Genomic DNA, 20,938 nt, shown 5'->3' on the forward strand with positions numbered 1-20,938 from the left:
AGCTCCTTCTTCACCACAACGGATCGATACAGCGTCTGCATTACTGAAGACGCAGAACCGATCCACATGTCGATCTCACGATACACTCTTCCTTCACTCGTGAACAAGACTCCGAGGTACTTGAACTCCTCCACTTGGGGCAGGGTCTCCTCCCCAACCTGGAGATGGCACTCCACCCTTTTCCAGGCGAGAACCATGGACTCGGACTTCGAGGTGCTGATTCTCATCCCAGTCGCTTCACACTCGGCTGCGAACCGATCCAATAATGTCTACACACCATCAAATAAACAATCATCTGGCACTTATTCGCTATCAAGGCCATCTGTGAATGATGGAAGGATGGTGTTGCGTGTAGGTGTAGGAGAATAATGTCCAAATCACAATATGCTGCATGCACCATAGGGTTGTACGGTATACCGGTATTAGCATAGTACCGCAATACTAATTAATTATTTCCGGTACGATACCGTCTCGGAAACGTACCGGTCCCGCCCCCCACCGCGCCTGCGTCGAAGTCAGGTCATGACAATGCTGGTTTACGAGCAGAAGAGCATGTTCGGCGGCACACACACACAGAGTACTTACAAGCAGACACAGTATGTAGACAGAAAAGGGAGAACGGATGCATTCTGGCTTAAAAACTAACGATAAAGTTGAAGTTATAACACTGAGAGATGCTCTAAGACATGGCTAGCTAGCTAGCGCATAAGGTCCATCCGCCGTCTGCAGTGTTTTAGCTACTTCTAAATCACTAATCCTCGCCTCCATGGCAACAAATAAAGTACGTTTCTGACAAGGATCATCCCTGCAGGACGAGGAATAGCTAAACATGCTTCACTACACACCGTAGCTCACCGGCATCAAAATGTAAACAAACGCCATTGGTGGATCTACACCTGACATCCACTGTAATGATGTCAAGTACAAGCACGTATCGAGTCGATACTACTATGATTACGTCGATATTTTTTGGCATCACAACAACTTCTTTCGTTTTTAAAAATGTATATTATGTTTATGAACTCAGGAAGTATGTACCTGGACACATGAGGACTTTGAATATGACCAATGTATGATCCTGTAACTACTTGGTATCGGATCGATACCTACATGTGTGGTATCATCCAAAACTAATGTAAAGTATCCAACAACAGAAGAATAAGTGATTATTACATTTGAACATAAGTGTAGATAGAACATGTTAAAAGAAAAAGTCAGCACATATTAACAGTAAATGAACAAGTAGATTAATAATTAATTTTCTACCACTTGTCCTTAATAATGTTGACAAAATAATAAAATGATAAATGACACAATATGTTACTGCATATGTCAGCAGCTAAATTAGGAGCCTTTGTTTGCTTACTTACTACTAAAAGACAAGTTGTCTTGTATGTTCACTATTTTATTTAAGGACTTAACTCCAATAAGAAACATATGTTTAATGTACCCTAAGATTTTTTTGTTAAAACAAAGCAAATAATGCAATTTTTTTGTGGTCCCCTTTATTTAAAAAAGTACCGAAAAGTACCGAAATGATTTTGGTACCGGTACCAAAATATTGGTATCGTTACAACACCAATGCACCATGACAAAGCATCGCGTTGGTGGGCACTTTAATGTCTGATGGAGAGCCTCAATCAGGGAGGTCCCCCCCCCCCCCAAAAAAAACAACACACACATGGGGCTGGCTAGCATGTCCCCCGAAGGGGACTGCATTGTGGCCTGCACACCCCGAAGCAGCACAGTGGAAGGAGTAGAGAGGAACTGCAGTTTGTGAGGAGAGAGAGAGAGAGAGAGAGAGAGAGAGAGAGAGAGAGAGAGAGAGAGAGAGAGAGAGAGAGAGAGAGAGAGAGAGAGAGAGAGCGAGAGAGAGAGAGAGAGAGAGAGAGAGAGAGAGAGAGAGAGAGAGAGAGAGAGCATGTTCGCAAAGGCTTGACACATCAGTGTTGACAAAACGAGTCACGTGACCCTCAGGAAGATGGCGCATCTTACTCCAGCTACAGTAGCGGCTTCCTCTCTGTTTCTCCTTGCGCCCACTTGGACCTAAATGTGCCACTTAGCCGCTAATTAGCGTCTCGTTCGCGCACCTTCGTGGATCAACTGTTGATGAACCGATTCAATTTTTTTCTTTTCTCTCCTTTTCTCCGAAAGGCCATCGCCGGATGAGAAGATTTTGAAATCAGCATCAGCACCGCTGCGCGTCACTCGACATGCAACGGCAATAATATATACCTCTGCAATAATATATACCTTTACAATAATATATACCTTTGCAGTTAATATATACCTTTGCAATAATATATACCTTTGAGGGGGACCGGGAGGCGCGTGCGTGCGCGTGTGCTTGCACACTCGGTGGTCACGGAGGCTGCAGATCAGACCGGGAGACACATCATAATAATAAAAAAAAAAAGGCAGAGACATTTGATCCTCCTCCACCATCATCACTGCGCACACGGACGTCAGGATTCCGGCGGAGACATGTAGTTCTTGAACACCTTCATCCTCCTCCTCCTCTTCCTCCTCTCTGTTTCTTCATCTCCCGCGGCTGACGTGATGTGGCGCAAATAACCAAATATGTGGATCCCTACAGAAGAGGAGAAAATCGGAGTTGGTGAGTGGATATTGCACCTTTTTTTAATTAATTTTTTTATGTTAATTACCGACATTTGTTGTCTTTTGTTAACCTGCAGCGTTTACGTGAGCTTTTACCCATCTTGTTTTTTTTTAATTTTATATATATGACTCTTATCAAGCACAATGCAGCCAAAGAAAAACACATCACTTATAATGGCTGCATAGAGCGAGGAGGATGGGGGCGGGGGGTGCGGGACTGTGGGGGGGGGGGGGGGGGATTGCGTGGGATGATGCAGCCTCCAGCCCGAAGCCACGAAACGTCAGAGTGATGCGATATCAGTCTGCTCAGGTGTTGATTGAACAAATCGCACTTATGTCACTCTGCTTTAAAATGCGTTCATGTTTGCATTTTTCCCATCTTTCTGTGCATGGGGAAAACCTAAAGGGGTGAGGGGAGGGGGGTCGAGTGGGAAAGACGAGGGATGCTGTTTGTTTTGCCACCACCAGGGGGCCCCCTGACCGTGATTCCCACAACAGGTGTAAACTGTCTACCTGTGGCCTTCCTGGCTGCGTGGCTACCCTTTGACCCCGAATGGATGACCTGAAAACAAGCAGAAGTGACAGATGGATGGATAGATGCTCACACACGCACACACATATTGTTTATGTTGTGTGGACGTCATTGAAAAAAAAAAAAAAAAAAAAAAAGCTGCAGTCTCAGCATAAACACATCATTGTGGTTATCACATCCCATTATCTTTGTCATCATCTTATGCAAAACCCCAGGAGCTCTTTTGCAAGCACAGCTATTGTGAGGGCTGCAACCCAAATAAGAAAGTACAAGATCAGCCAGGGGGCAGCGCGGTGGAACAGGGGTTAGTGCATGTGCCTCACAATACGGACGTCCTGAGTTGTCCTGGGTTCAATCCCGGGCTCGGATCTTTCTGTGTGGAGTTTGCATGTTCTCCCCGTGACTGCGTGGGTTCCCTCCGGGTACTCCGGCTTCCTCCCACCTCCAAAGACATGCACCTGGGGATAGGCTGATTGGCCACACTAAATTGGCCCTAGTGTGTGAATGTGAGTGTGAATGTTGTCTATCTGTGTTGGCCCTGCGATGAGGTGGCGACTTGACCAGGGTGTACCCCACCTTCTGCCCGAATGCAGCTGAGATAGGCTCCAGCACCCCCGTGACCCTAAAAGGGACAAGCGGTAGAAAATGGATGGATGGATGGAAGATCAGCCAGGGGTCGTGTAGTGGTTAACGTAACACATTCTTTGTTTATTTTAAGCATGGAAACAAGATCACTCTTATTTACAGTTTCGTAGTTCATCATTTTAGAGGAGTTTTGAAACTTACATGCAATGCAATATCTTTACACTTATGTGTTTAAAACGTGCAATACATATTAATATTGTTTATATATCATAGTAGTCCTACTTGGTACTTGTGTTTACTGAAAAAAGACAGGCTGCATGTGTCCTTTGCCGTTTTTTAAAGAAAGCCTGTTTTCCTTTCAGATGACTGTAAAGGCAGAGATGAATATATATCTATCTCAGATTATATCTTCTAACTATAACAACCCCAGAGTTCTGTTTAAAACTATAAACACTGTCATTGATGCTCCCAAATTTGTTGGTTTTGATGCTTCTTTTGAATTCTGTGAAAATTGTCTCAATTTTTTCACTGACAAAATTGTGTCAACTAGAGCCAGTTTATCTCAGCCTTCATATGACCCTTCTGTTCCACTGAATTTCTCTTCTGTTTTCCATCAGTTTGAGTCTGTGTCCTTTTCTGTTTTAAATGACACAGTTAGTCATATGAAGACCTCTGGTTCTCCTGCAGACTCCCTCCCACCTCGCCTGTTTAAGGAGGTACTTGCTACTATTGGATCAAGTGTCCTTAACATTACCAATAGTAGCCTCTCTTCTGGAATAGTTCCAGTAGAGTTTAAACATGCAGTGGTACGACCTCTACTTAAAAAAACAAGCCTCGACCCCTCTATCCTCTCTAACCTTAGACCTATCTCTAATCTTCCATACATTTCTAAAATATTAGAGAAGGTTGTCTACAGTCAATTGTTGCCCTTCTTAGAGGATAATGGTATCACTGCGTTGTTCCAGTCCGGGTTTAAAGCCCTCCACAGCACAGAGTCAGCGCTTTTAAAAGTTTTTAACGATATCCTCCTGTCAACTGATTCTGGTAAATATGTTGTCCTGGTGCTTTTAGATCTGTCTGCTGCTTTCGACACCGTCGACCACGCCACCTTAATCACTCGTCTTGAGAACTGTGTGGGCATTAAGGGCGCCGCCCTCAACTGGTTCCGGTCGTACCTAACTGACAGGAGTTTTTGTGTAAAAATAGACAGTTTTATGTCTTCCACAGCTCCTTTACCACATGGGGTTCCCCAGGGCTCAATCCTTGCCCCAATCTTATTTGCGCTTTACCTTCTCCCCCTTGGTTCTATTTTTAGGAAGTACGATATTGCATTTCATTTTTATGCCGATGATTGCCAGATTTATTTTCCCATGGCACAAAATAACACGGTTCAACATCTTATTGACTGCCTGCACGACATCAAAGCCTGGCTTTCAGCTAACTTCCTGAGCCTAAATGAAGACAAAACAGAAGTTATGTTGTTCGGTCCAAGTCGCTCCCCCTCCCTCAACACTGACCTCGGCACTCTGACCCCGTATCTCAGCGACTGTGTCACAAACCTGGGGGTAAAGTTCGACTCAGATTTTAAATTCGAAAAACAAATCAGCAGCGTCGTACAAAAAAGCTTTTATCAATTACGCCAAATAGCGAAAGTGAAACCGCTTCTATCAGGACATGATCTCGAGAAATTAATCCACGCCTTTATCTCGACACGTTTAGACTACTGCAATGCCCTGTATATAGGCATTAGCCAGGCCTCCCTCGCCCGCCTGCAGCTCGTGCAGAACTCTGCTGCTCGTCTGCTAACACAGACCCGCAGACGTGAGCACATCACCCCTATATTAGCGTCCCTTCACTGGCTCCCTGTGCGTTACAGAATCAATTTTAAACTCCTTTTATTTGTTTTTAAATGTCTAAACAACCTCGCACCAACATATCTCTCCGACCTCCTTCAGCCTTACTGCCCCACCCGATCCCTAAGATCAGCCGATCAGCTGCTACTGACGGTCCCGGACACAAGGCTGAAGCTTAGAGGTGACAGAGCTTTCGCCGCTGCTGCTCCCAAGCTCTGGAACGACCTACCTCTTAGTGTTAGACAAGCCTCCTCTCTTCCTGTTTTTAAATCTCTCTTAAAAACATACTTTTATTCCATGGCTTTTAACACTGAGTGATACCCATCCTGCAATGGCGCCCCATAATACACCTGCTGTGAACCTGTTTTTATGTTTTTATGTTTTTATATTTTATTTATTTATTTTTTATCGTGTTCTGTTTGTGTTGTGTTGTGTTTGCTCGGTTCTCGTATTATTTTTAACCTGCCCATTGTACAGCACTTTGGCTACCCCTGTGGTAAATTTTAAATGTGCTTTATAAATAAAGTTGATTTGATTGTATTGCCTTTTTTATTATGTTGCCTATTTTATTGTCTCTATTTTATTTTTCTACTATTGTATTGCATGAGGGCAGCACGGCGGAGCAGGGGTTAGTGCATGTGCTTCACAATACGAAGGTCCTGAGTTCAATCCCAGGCTCGGGATCTTTCTGTGTGTACTCCGGCTTCCTCCCACCTCCAAAGACATGCACCTGGGGATAGGTTGATTGGCAACACTAAATTGGCCCTAGTGTGTGAATGTTGTCTGTCTATCTGTGTTGGCCCTGCGATGAGGTGGCGACTTGTCCAGGGTGTACATCGCCTTCCGCCCGAATGCAGCTGAGATAGTCTCCAGCACCCCCCGCGACCCCGAAAGGGACAAGCGGTAGAAAATGGATGGATGGATAGATGTATTGCATGAATAGCAACAGCTATTACTAATAATGTTGTTCACTTCTTGACTGTATTTAATCTGCAACATAAGTCTTGTCAAATGATTAACGTGTGTAATGAGATTAATTACTCTTTTGAATTTGGATTAATTATGATTAATCACATGTTACTGCTCGCCTGCATGATTTAAGTTAACTTAAAAAATATCCCAATATTTTGACACAAATGCAATTTTATTGTCAGAATGTCATCCAGGAACACTTTTTTTTAGATGTTTTACTTCCCAACTTATGTGGGGCGGTATAGCTCGGTTGGTAGAGTGGCCGTGCCAGCAACTTGAGGGTTCCAGGTTTGATCCCTGCTTCTGCCAACCTAGTCACTGCCATTGTGTCCTTGGGCAAGACACTTTACCCACCTGCTCCCAGTGCCACCCACACTGGTTTAATAATGTAACTTAGATATTGGGTTTCACAATGTAAAGTGTTTATTTTATATATATATATATATATATATATATATATATATATATATATATATATATATATATATATATATATATATATATATATATATATATATATATATATATATATATATATATATATTTAAAAAAAAAAAAAAAATTATTAATCAATCCAACAAAATAATACACAATAATACAATAATAATACAATTCCAAAACCAAACCCGGCTCAGCAACATTCAGAATAGCGATTAACAAAGCAATAGAGAGGACACACAAACATGACACAAAACAATCCAAAGGTAGTCAAACAAAAATGAATAATATCAACAACAGTATGAATATTATTAAGAATTCCAACGTAGCAGTGATTAGAAATCCCTCAATGACATTATCATCACAGCCATTTATAAAAAATAAAAATATAAAAAAAAATGAACAATAATGTCACATTGGCTTACACTTGCATCACATCTCATAAGCTTGGCAACACAATATGTCCAATATAAAGCGCTTTGAGTCACTAGAGAAAAGCGCTACATAAATATAATTCACTTAACTGAACGGCGTGGCGAAGTTGGTAGAGTGGCCGTGCCAGCAATCGGAAGGTTGGTGGTTACTGGGGTTCAATCCCCACCTTCTACCATCCTAGTCACGTCCGTTGTGTCCTTGGGCAAGACACTTCACCCTTGCTCCTGATGGCTGCTGGTTAGCGCCTTGCATGGCAGCTCCCGCCATCAGTGTGTGAATGTGTGTGTGAATGGGTGAATGTGGAAATACTGTCAAAGCGCTTTGAGTACCTTGGAGGTAGAAAAGTGCTATACAAGTATAACCCATTTATCATTTAACTTAAATGAATGTCATTTATTTGCACACAACTTACTAACAGTCTTATCTAAAGTCCAGTCAGGGTTTATTTATTTAGGGGTCAACTTTGCCAGCAAGCACAACCGTCAAAATCTCCTCACTTATCTTTGCACTAATGTATGCATTGACCTGATGACTGACCGTACAATAACCCTTTCAGTAACCATTGAGGTAAAGGAGCATCTAAAGTCAAACTAAATAGCGTGATTCATCTGCATGTATACATTATTATTGCAATAGATTTTTATGGTAAAAATCACATAAGTTAACTTGTCTTTTTTGACAGCACTAAAAGTAAATAAATGTTAATAAATACGTTTTTTTTGGCGTGGAATCAATGCAGTGATTGGCAGGCAACCTTTCAACCTAAGTCAGCTGGGATAGACTCCATCTCCCGGTGGCCCAGAATACAATAAATAGTGTGAGAAATGAGGCTGCCTGGTGACATTGGAGTCAGCCTGTTGGCCTTTAAATTGTCCATAGGCGTGAATGTGAGTGTGAATGGTTGTTTGTCTATATATGTGCACACTGTGATTGACTGGTGGCTAGTCCAGGGAGTACTTCCCAGCTGGCACAGGATCCAGCTTACCGCGCAACCCTAATGGGGACGAGCGGTATACAAAACAGATTTGAGTATGAAAAATAGATGGATGGCTGAGAGGAGAGTGATGTGATGAAGCTGGCCATGGTGCTAAAAGCTGGAGCATATTGTATACTTGATGATAAATGGAATGATAATCAATCCCGCAAAGAGGACATTTAAGCCTCATGATAGCAAAGTGGATAGAGTACATACAGCAAAGATACCAGACTATGCAAAATTAGCTTACTGCACCTAGTAACTGTGCACAAAAAATAAATACTGTAGCAGCTGAATGACAAATGTAAATGACTAGATAAATATTAAATATACACATTTCAATAGCAACTGTAAATTAACTGATAATATGCAGATGTGAACTCCAGCAGGCAGCAGAGTATCTCAGAGACATTGGGCCCCACTCAGCAATAAGTTCCTAACTTTTCCTCTTATCTTTCTTCTTAAGTGATTTCCTAAGAGGAATCCATTCAAATTCATGACGTGTTCTTAAATGGCCAAATTGCTCCCACCTGCTGTTCTTAAATTGCTGAATGCCAAATGGTTGGCGTGTGCGTGTTTATCATAATTTGCATATAAACACGCCCTTATTTCCCCAATATGCATACGTAAACACCCTTAATTCCGTAATTTGCATAGGTAAACACCCTTAATTCCCCATATAAGGGCACAATTCCGGCGGAAAAGCCGAACACAAACACACGGAGAAAACACAAACAGATTACAGAAGAGAAATTCATATTATCCCACGGGGGAAATACATAATGTCAAAACGTAAGTTTAACAGCCCTTTGAGACACTTGTGATTTAGGGCTATATAAATAAACGTTGATTGATTGATTTATTAAGAAAGGGGGGACTGCTGAGGATAGTCCAAAGTATTCAAATAAATATTTGTCACTTCGGGCAAATAGGTCTACATGGTGGTGAAATATGCGCTCCCTCCCCAGGGCACGATCTGGGGCATCTTGCAGTAGCAGCAAAAGCATTGCCATTGTGTGAGTTGAGTTGCCCATCACACGTTGCGGCATTATTGTGAAGATTTAGAAACCGTGTGTGTTTGTGTGTGTGAGTGTGTGCGTGTGTGCGTGTGTGCGTGCCTGCGTGTGTGTGCGCGCACGCACACGGTATTTTGAAATGTCTATATATTGCTCATTTTGCTATATGTCTGTCTGTCTGTCTTATCTCAATCTATCTATCTATCTATCTATCTATCTATCTATCTATCTATCTATCTATCTATCTATCTATCTATCTATCCATCTATCCATCTATCCATCTATCTATCTATCTATCTATCTATCTATCTATCTATCTATCTATCTATCTATCTATCTATCTATCTATATATGATATTAATTTAACATGAGACAATAGAAGTAAGGGAACTTGTCACACTTAAGAACAAATAGGCCACCCTAAGAGTGCTCTGGAGCACTCGTAGATTTTGTTTTTACCTACGAACAAATCCCAGCTAAGAAAACATTGGTGAATACAAAAATCTCCTTAAAAACTTCGTAAGTGGGCCTAAGAACAACATAGGTTCTTAGGCAACAACGGTTGCTGAATGGGGCTCATTGTGTATATGAAAAAACACACATGCAGTTTACTATAGCCAGTCTCACACCTTATACATGTTTGGCTTTGATGTTAATGTTCTACATTATAAAGAGACTGTACTCCCTTATTTATTGTTTCTTTGATGATCGAGGTATATCCACGTGATCTACCATATGTGTGCAACTAAACTGAAAGCCACAGCATGGTCAAAAGAAAGTCCGTCCATCCATCCATCCATTTTCTACCGCTTGTCCCTTTCCAACACCTGGATTTAACTAAACAGATATGTATGTGTAGGAGCCTCCCATTGCATAGTTACTGCATAGGTGATTAGGGTTCAGCTAGCAACAAGTTATTTACCTTAATGCAGTGAGTAGTTTGTCATTTGTTACACAACTATGTGACATAACTTGTAGTTTTGTGAAATGTATTCATTTTTTCAGAAGGTTATATTTATTGGCATGCATAAAACATAAGAAAGAGATTGCGGACTGGAAACTTCCCAATAGGTTGTTAAAAAGTATAAGCACACAAGGGAAACTTTGCACAGTAGTCTCTATCTTTCGGACTTTAGATAGGTACCTTTCACATTTGAACCAATATGGTACCAATTCCCGTTACCTGGGAATCAATATACCAACTGGCATCGATTTTCAGTACATTTGTGTGTGTTAATAAAGGTTATTTGTTAAATGATAAGTAAGTATTATATACATTACACACTTTCTGTTAGATTTTAACGTGCATCTCAATTGCACCAAATTTGAAGGTGTTGAAATCGCCTTGTAAAAATCATTAATGCTAACCAGTAGCATGGGCATGGCAAAGCCAATGTAAATTAGCATTGAGCTAGCACATTTTGAAACGTTGAGCCTTACTGTATGTATAGTGTTTTCTATCAGGCATACTTTCTGTGTTGTAACATTACTTAGAAGCATTTTGGCTGAATTCGCTCTGAGGGCTGCTTGAGTGATTGTTTCCTCGCCAAGTGCTTTTAGTCTGCAACCGGACTCGATGCACGAGTCAAGAAAGAATAGAAATATGGCACTGTTTGGTTTTAAGTGAATCTAGCCCCGGCAATACTGACAGAATTCAGCCGGTGTCTGTAAATCTACCATCTTTGGTACATACCCCTACTCTGGACACAAATAAATGGTGTGACATTGCACAAGCTTTTGGAAATGATGCCACAGCGAATGCGTGACATAATCAAAGCTAAAGGCGTTTCAACAAAATTTCAGAATGTCGGACCTTTTTTTGTGTGTAATTCACACAATCAGCCACACAGCTCCCACCATGCTCTGCAGCTTTTATAGATTGCAGACTTATTTTCTCTGTTTTTGCTTTTGATTGTCACTCATTTATCTTTGCAAACGCAGCCCGCGCTGCTAAGTTAACTTGCAGCTTAGCCCCACAAAGCCTTCACCCCGAGCCTCTTGTGGGAAAATGGATTACATCATTTAGCATATTTCCTTACCTATTTGATGAATGTTTTCATTGCTGTCAAGAGTAGTGGTAAATAAAACAGTGCTGAGAGCTTGGAGAAGCCAACCAGGCCTCATCTTCCAGCTGCCTTGTTTTTTAAAGGCTCTATATAAAAAGGAAAGTGTTGAAGACCACATCATGAAATGTTAATGTCTAATATAATATGACTGTTGATTCTTATTTTTTCTTTGCTGGATACTTCTGCAAGAAAACAACATTGCTTAGAAAATGGTGACAAAGTCTAAATGAATGGATAACCACAGTCCATTGTGGGGCAATACATGTAGATTGTTTTAACCATTTAGTTTAAATACAAAACCCAAAACCAGTGCAGTTGGCACGTTGTGTAAATCGTAAATAAAAACAGAATACAATGATTTGCAAATCCTTTTCAACTTATATTCAATTGAATAGACTGCCAATACAAGATACTTAACGTTCCAACCGGTAAACTTTGTTATTTTTTGCAAATATTAGCTCATTCGGAATTTGATGCCTGCAACATGTTTCAAAAAAGCTGGCACAGGTGGCAAACAAAGACTGAGAAAGTTGAGGAATGCTCATCAAACACTTATTTGGAACATCCCACAGATGAACAGATTAATTGGGAACAGGTGGGTGTCAGGATTGGGTATAAAAGCAGCTTCCATGAAATGCTCAGTCATTCACAAACAAGGATGGGGCGAGGGTCACCACTTTGTGAACAAATTCCTAAGCAAATTGTCCAACAGTTTAAGAACAACATTTATCAACGAGCTTTTGCAAGGAATTTAGGGATTTCATCATATACGGTCCGTAATATCATCAAAAGGTTCAGAGGATCTGGAGAAATCACTGCACATAAACGGCAATGCCTTCCCTCAGGAGGTACTGCATCAAAAACCGACATCAGTGTGTAAAGGATATCACCACATGGGCTCAGGAACACTTCAGAAAACCACTGTCAGTAACTACAGTTCTTCGCTACATCTGTAAGTGCAAGTTAAAACTCTACTATGCAAAGCGAAAGCCATTTATCAACAACACCCAGAAATGCCACTGGCTTTGCTGGGCCCGAGCTCATCTAAGATTGACTGATGCAAAGTGGAAAAGTGTTCTGTGGTCTGACGAGTCCACATTTAAAATTGTTTTTGGAAACTGTGGACGTCGTGTCCTCCGGACCAAAGAGGAAAAGAACCATCCGGACTGTTACAGGTGCAAAGTTCAAAAGCCAGCATCTGAGCAAAGTTCAAAAGCCAGCATCTATGATGGAATGGGGGTGTATGAGTGCCCAAGACATGGGTAACTTACACATCTGTGAAGGCACCATTAATGCTGAAAGGTACATACAGGTTTCGGAGCAACATATGTTGCAATCCAAGCAACGTTATCCCTGCTTATTTCAGCAAGACCATGCCAAGCCACATTTTGCATGTGTTACAACAGTGTGGCTTCGTAGTAAAAGAGTGCGGGTACTAGACTGGCCTGCCTGTAGTCCAGACAGTCTCCCATTGAAAATATGTGGGGCATTATGAAGCCTAAAATTGTGCGGCATAGCTCGGTTGGTAGAGAGGTCGTGCCAGTAACTTGAGGGTTCCAGGTTCGATTCCCGCTTACGCCATCCTAGTCACTGCCGTTGTGTCCTTGGGCAAGACACTTTACCCACCTGCTCCCAGTGCCACCCACACTGGTTTAAATGTAACTTAGATATTGGGTTTCACTATGTAAAAGCACTTTGAGTCACTAGAGAAAAGCGCTATATAAATGTAAATTCACTTCACTTCAAATACCACAACAGAGACCCCGGAGTGTTGAACAACTTAAGCTGTACATCAAGCAAGAATGGGAAATAATTCCACCTGAAAAGCTTTAAAAATTGGTCTCCTCACTTCCTAAACGTTTACTGAGTGTTGTTAAAAGGAAAGGCCATGTAACACGTGGTAAAAATGCACCTGTGCAAACTTTTTTTTATGATGATTATTTGCAAAAGAAAAATAAGTTTCTCAGTTCGAACACTAAATATCTTGTCTTTGCAGTGTATTCAATTGAATATAAGTTGAAAAGGATTTGCAAATCGTTGTATTCTGTTTTTATTTACAATTTACACAATGTGGCAACCTCACTGGTTTTGGGTTTTGTACCGGTAGTTTAATTTGCCCTACATCTTGATCGAAAACTACTATTAGGTAAAACATATTGTTATAGAGCAAAATAAAGTGGCTTAAACTATACACTTTCAGTGGCAAACGAAACATAACAGGTGTATTTTCTTATTCTAATGCATTAAAATGCGCCTCCATGCGACCTTTACATTGAACTTTTCAACGAAACAAGACAGTGAATCAGATGGCTGCATAGTTTGCGGTTGCGTGCACGTGCCTCACACCCGAGCTACTGTCACAGTACATTAAATAATCAAGCCAAGTAGGTCACCGCAATTTGTAAAGGACCCTTCTAGGATCCTATGCATTCATAACGCAAAGTGTTTGATTGAAATTTTCATGTTTTTTCTAAACTATTTTTGCCATTTTAAATCATCTAACAGTACTGTATTCACAATCTATGATGAGTACTACAAGAAGAGAAACATAGACAACAAAAATAAATTTCAGAGACTATGCACAGTGGAAAGTTTGACTGCCTTTAGGAATGATTTATGAGATCAATGTTTGGACAATGTGTACAGTCAGAGTGATGTTGATGATGCATATGGTACATTTTCTGATACTTTCATAATGCTTTATGACAAAAACTGTCCATGGAAACGACTGCGAAAGAATCAGAAATACAATCAACCATGGATGACAAAATGACTGAAAAAGGCAAGTAACAAAAACAATGCGTTGTATAGAACATTCATAATACAAAAATCTATGGAAACAAAGAACAAGTACAAAACTTATAAGAACAAGCAAAGTAGAATATTACCAGTGATGGGCAAGGTACCTGGAAAAAAGCTTCAAGTTACACTTGATTAAATGTAGCTAAGCTACAGGTGAAGCTATCCCCAGAAAGTTGTAGCAAACTACACTACTTCATGGCAAAAGTAGCTTGCTACATTAAAGTTAGATTATAAAATATATAACTTAAAGGCCTACTGAAACCCACTACTACCGACCACGCAGTCTGATAGTCTATATATCAATGATGAAATGTTAACATTGCAACACATGCCAATACGGCCGGGTTAACTTATAAAGTGCAATTTTAAACTTCCCGCGAAACTTCCGGTTGAAAACGTCTATGTATGATGACGTATACGCGTGACGTCAATCGTTGAAACGGAAGTATTCGGACACCATTGTATCCAATACAAAAAGCTCTGTTTTCATCGCAAAATTCCACAGTATTCTGGATATCTGTGTTGGTGAATCTTTTGCAATTTGTTTAATGAACAATGAAGACTGCAAAGAAGAAAGCTGTAGGTGGGATCAGTGTATTAGCGGCTGGCGGCAGCAACACAACCAGGAGGACTTTGACTTGGATAGCAGACGCGCTATTCGACGCTAGCCGCCGACCGCATCGATGATCGGGTGAAGTCCTTTGTCGCTCCGTTGATCGCTGGAACGCAGGTGAGCACGGGTGTTGATGAGCAGATGAGGGCTGGCTGGCGTAGGTGGATAGTTAATGTTTTTAGCATAGCTCTGTGAGGTCCCGTAGCTAAGTTAGCTTCAATGGCGTCGTTAGCAACAGCATTGTTAAGCTTCGCCAGGCTGGAAAGCATTAACAGTGTAGTTACAGGTCCATAGTTTAATAGTATTGTTGATTTTCTGTCTATCCTTCCAGTCAGCGGTTTATTTATTTTGTTTCTATCTGCAGTTAAGCCCGATGCTATCACGTTAGCTCCGTAGCTAAAGTGCTTCGCCGATCTATTGTCGTGGAGATAAAAGTCACTGTGAATGTCCATTTCGCGTTCTCGACTCTCATTTTCAAGAGGATATAGTATCCGAGGTGGTTTAAAATACAAATCCGTGATCCACAATAGAAAAAGGAGAAAGTGTGGAATCCAATGAGCCCATGTACCTAAGTTACGGTCAGAGCGAAAAAAGATATGTCCTGCACTGCACTCTAGTCCTTCACTCTCACGTTCCTCTTCCACAAATCTTTCATCCTCGCTCAAATTAATGGGGTAATCGTCGCTTTCTCGGTCCGAATCGCTCTCGCTGCTGGTGTAAACAATGGGGAAATGTTAGGAGCTTTCCAACTTGCGACGTCACGCTACTTCCGGTACAGGCAAGGCTTTTATTATCAGCAACCAAAAGTTGCGAACTTTATCGTCGATGTTCTCTACTAAATCCTTTCAGCAAAAATATGGCAATATCGCCAAATGATCAAGTATGACACAAAGAATGGATCTGCTATCCCCGTTTAAATAAAAAAAATAATTTCAGTAGGCCTTTAATGTACAACTTTCCACCAAACAAGACTAAAAATGCTTAGTTTGATTGTTTAATATGATAAACTCAAACTAGAAACATTCCCTCGGTTTATCAACATTTCTTTTACATTGCTTACCATGTACAAAATGAGGGAAAATAATAGGAAACAAATTAAATAAAAGTCAGTGAAACAATAATAATGATAAATGAACACCATAATATATACTCTGATGGATACTTTTCAGCACAGGATAAATGACTGCTTTAACAGAAACCACAGTGGGAAAATGACAATAACCTGTCCAAAGGAACAAAACATTTGTCTCACAAAAGAGACATTAAAGGGGAACTGCACTTTTTTTATTTTTATTTTGCCTATCGTTCACAATCATCATGAAAGACATGACGACGGATGGATTTTGTTTAATGCATTCTAACTTGTAAATAAACGTAAATAAAAGTCTGCTTACAACGTAGCCAATGGGAGGTCCTCTATTTCGCCCATAAAACCAAATAAATAACCATCCAAAAAGCGCCAACAATACTCCATTTACATTTTGTGACTTGAATAATAACCAAGTATTAGTGATATTGTTATTATATACACTATCGCAGACAAACTATTTAAAAGGGCTACGTGATCACCAGTTTATGCTGCTGTGTTTTACATCATCGAGTGGTCAGCTCTTTCCTCGCTTTTTTGCTCGTGGAAGTTTATTCTAGATCATAAATCATACATCTCACCTGGAAAAAGGTCGAGGATGTACAAGTTGGTACATTTTGACATCCAATTTAGACCTGGATGTGGCGAGAACAACACAAAAAGACTTTTTGCTCCACCTCCCCTTTCTTCGCGAGGATTATGAGTCATTCTTCATCTAAACAGGAGTACAACAAGATTATATCAGTCTGCATCCTAATGACAGCAGGCCTTGTACAGTAAGTGATGTTTTATTATGTTTGTTGGCGCTCATGAAGTCTGCAGTGAGCAGTAATCGGTTGGGTTGTTGGGAAAAAAGCGAACGTCATGATGCGTTTTTTAAATTAATTTGCAGTGTATGCTTAAAATGATCAAAATATGTCAATATTACATGTTATTATACATGCGCCTGATACTACACTATATATATACTTACATCATGTATATAAAACCTTAATGAAGGTGTTTGAATGTTTTTAAGAGCTTTACAGGCTGAATAGAGTGGCTCCCATAGGCTCCATTTTAAACTGACTTTTGACCACATTTATTTTATATTCAAAATGCATTTTAAAAAGTCCATCTGTCATCAATTTCATAATAATTGTGAATGATAGGAAAAAGTAAAAAAAACAAAAACAAACTCCATCTTTACATGAACGGAAATCAATAAAACTAAACACATTTAAAGTAAACATATTTTCCTGACTGTGGAACAGAGTCAAACAAAATGAAATTCCTCCCCAACTTCTACATTTTAAGTTCTTATATAGGTAATAATGTAACTGACAGTGTACATATGTAACCAAATGCCCCCAATTAGGGTCCATTACTATTAACTATCATTTAGCAGGGGGCACCCTACAACTCCCTCTGAGGTCCCCACACCCCACTGTACGTATTTATTTTAGTGTGCCTTTTCTTTGGCCCACCCCTATAATGTTATTCATTTTCTCTGCCTACAGTAAATAAAAACAGCATCTATCTATAGGTTGGCATAAAAACAATGACTTGTGTGTTGTTGTGAATTTGCAAACAGCTAAAATTATGTACAAAGCAAACTATAACCTGCTACCCGAGAATATACAACAATTATTTTTAACGAAAGAAGAGAAATATAATCTAAGAGAAAAATGTAACCTAAAACATTATTATGCACACACAACACTAAAGACTTTTATTCTATCAGTATGTGGAATGAAATTATGGAATGGATTAAGTAAGGAAGTCAAACAGTATACTAACATGATCCACTTTAAGAAACTGTTCAAACTACAAGTGTTTACAAAGTACGAAGAAAAATAATTATAGAATAATACTGGTAAATGTCTTGAACGTGAGTAAAAAAAGGAGACATTATTAATCTCATCATAAGTGAATTACCTAGTTATTAAGAAGACTGCTGTATTAATACAACACCAATTGTAATGTGTGAAATGTTTGAAATGTGTACATACAGAGCACAGGGAGTGAACACATGTGTAAGTAATTGATGTTTAAGGATTAAAGGCCTACTGAAATGAATTTTTTTTATTTAAACGGGGATAGCAGATCAATTCTATGTGTCATACTTGATCATTTCGCTGAAAGGATTTAGTATAGAACAACGACGATAAAGATTGCAACTTTTGGTATCTGATAAAAAAAAGGCTTGCCCCTACCGGAAGTAGCGTGACGTAGTCAGTTGAACATATACGCAAAGTTCCCTATTGTTTACAATGATGGCCGCATGAAGTGAGAGAGATTCGGACCGAGAAAGCGACAATTTCCCCATTAATTTGAGCGAGGATGAAAGTTTTGTGGATGAGTAAAGTGCAAGTGAAGGACTAGTGGGGAGTTGAAGCTATTCAGATAGGGAAGATGCTGTGAGAGCCGGGGGTGACCTGATATTCAGCTGGGAATGACTACAACAGTAAATAAACACAAGACATATATATACTCTATTAGCCACAACACAACCAGGCTTATATTTAACATGCCACAAATTAATCCTGCATAAAAACACCTGCGTGTTTGTTATGCTAGCTCCTAGCTCCTATGCTAGCTCCTAGCTCCATAGAACACGCCAATACAATTCAAACACCTGATCAACACACACAATCACTCAGCCCAAAAGACCGTTCACCTAACCCAAGGTTCATAAAGCTTATATATTTTTAAAAAGTTACGTACGTGACGCGCACGTACGGTACGGTACGTGTTATGCTAGCTCCTAGCTCCTATGCTATCTCCTAGCTCCATAGAACACGCCAATACAATTCAAACACCTGATCAACACACACAATCACTCAGCCCAAAAGACCGTTCACCTAACCCAAGGTTCATAAAGCTTATATATTTTTAAAAAGTTACGTACGTGACGCGCACGTACGGTACGGTACGTGTTATGCTAGCTCCTAGCTCCTATGCTAGCTCCTAGCTCCATAGAACACGCCAATACACTTCAAACACCTGATCAACACACACAATCACTCAGCCCAAAAGACCGTTCACCTAAGCCAAGGTTCATAAAGCTTATATATTTAAAAAAAGTTACGTACATACGCAAAAAAAAGTTGCGCACATACGGTCAAGCGATCAAATGTTTAGAAGCCAAAGCTGCATACTCACAGTAGCACGTCTGCGTCTTTGTCATCCAAATCAAAGTAATCCTGGTAAGAGTCTGTGTTGTCCCAGTTCTCTACAGGCGTCTGTGTATTGAAGTCAAAAGTCCTCCTGGTTAGAGTCTCTGTTATCCGAGTTCTTCCATCTTGACTGCATCTTTCGGGAATGTAAACAAAGAAGCGCCGGCTGTGTACTGTTGTGGCTGACTACGTTTGAAAAATACGTCCATTTCGCACCGACAACTTTCTTCTTTGTTTTCTCAGCTTCCTTCTCCATAATGCAATGAACATGATTGAAACAGATTCACGAACACAGATGTCCAGAATACTGTGGAATTATGAAATGAAAACAGAGCTTTTTCGTATTGGCTTCAATGTGGAAGGCATACCCGTGTTCCCCGGTCTACGTCACGCGCATAGGTCATCCTCAGAGGCGTTTCGAACCGGAAGTTTAGCGGCAAATTTAAAATGTCACTTTATAAGTTAACCCGGCCGTATTGGCATGTGTTATAATGTTAAGATTTCATCATTGATATATAAACTATCAGACTGCGTGGTCGGTAGTAGTGGGTTTCAGTAGGCCTTTAAATAAGCATTGCTTCTTCCTACTCCTTTTTGGACATCTTATAAGGAAGATGTAAACATGTGATGCATCATTTTGAAACTATATATGTTCAAATCAAACCAATCTGAATCTGAATCTGAAAATATCGTAGGTCTGCATGGATGTAGCTCAACTTTTCCAAAGCTGACATCATCTTGGCTCGTCGAGACAGCAAACTAGTTGTGATTGACTCAACAGCACCTCTGCTGGTTGCTACCAAGTAGTATTTTGTCTGAGTTGCTTTGTGGTGTAAATAATCGTCATTGGAAAAATACAAAGTATGATAGGGTATTAGGAACATGTGTAACTCACAAGCAAGCTTTTAGCCTGTTTGAATTTTTGCTGTCATTTAAATATGTAAGTTATACAAAAATATGTCATAAACGTTGATATAAAATTGACATAGCCTTGAAAGTTCAATATGATAACGTCTAAGACAGTGGTTCTTAACCTGGGTTCGATCGAACCCTAGGGGTTCAGTGAGTCGGCCTCAGGGGTTTGGCGGAGCCTCCGCCGCAAAGGTCAAGACACACCCGACTCATCGTGTAAATAAAAACTTCTCCCTATCGGCATATTATGGATACCCCAAACAATGTTCCCTCCAATTTTCCATATGCGTGAGCAAACGCAAAACTCCTTGAGCATTCAGTGGAGCACATGTGAGCAATGTCAGGCGTGCACATGCACTGTGGCCACACCTGCAGCACACCTGTCCAAAACCTGAGACAAAGGCCCCGTTTATCCAGGGTAAATCACACCTAACCTTATCCGTGTCCACACACAACAATGCCACCATTTAAGACCCCCGCCCCCTCCGTCCGCCGGCGCAACACGACCTAGTACGCATGCGCAGAAAATGCACACGTCATAGTCATCTCCAGTGTTGCTTTGTGTGTAAATTCTTAAATGTAACTTATCTGAACAATATCCAGTGTTGTGGTATTTCAATTAGTTGGAAACCAGTGTGCTGTGGGGCCCTATTGTAGTGAATCACACCTGAGACATCATAAATTAATCAAATCTTTATTAGACACGTAAACAATGTGATAAAGAACATTTTACATCAGTTAATCTAGGGATCTAGATATCTGGTTGTGACAGTCTCCAGCTGTCGCTCGGGTTCTCTTGACCATCGAGGAAAGACATGTTGCGGGCAGGTTTAGACTTTCTTTATTTTTCAATAAAACAAAGTCTGCTGCGGAT

At 40.4% G+C, this 20,938-nt stretch overlaps 1 protein-coding gene across 3 annotated transcripts in view; it reads left to right on the forward strand.

Moving 5' to 3' along the window:
* The first annotated feature begins 1,971 nt into the window (after nt 1-1,971).
* Nucleotides 1,972-20,938, forward strand: part of LOC133653886 (dedicator of cytokinesis protein 3-like) — a 151,722-nt gene continuing 132,755 nt past the window's right edge. For all 3 annotated transcript variants that reach the window (XR_009826784.1, XM_062053696.1, XM_062053697.1), the window contains exon 1: nt 1,972-2,617. Coding sequence is in view for 2 of the 3 variants with exons in the window: in XM_062053696.1 (XP_061909680.1) it covers nt 2,581-2,617 (37 nt within the window). In the remaining variant the exon portion in view is untranslated. The remainder of the gene's footprint in view (nt 2,618-20,938) is intronic.

The sequence above is a fragment of the Entelurus aequoreus genome, linkage group LG07, assembly GCF_033978785.1.
Source record: "Entelurus aequoreus isolate RoL-2023_Sb linkage group LG07, RoL_Eaeq_v1.1, whole genome shotgun sequence".
Lineage (NCBI taxonomy): Eukaryota > Metazoa > Chordata > Actinopteri > Syngnathiformes > Syngnathidae > Entelurus > Entelurus aequoreus.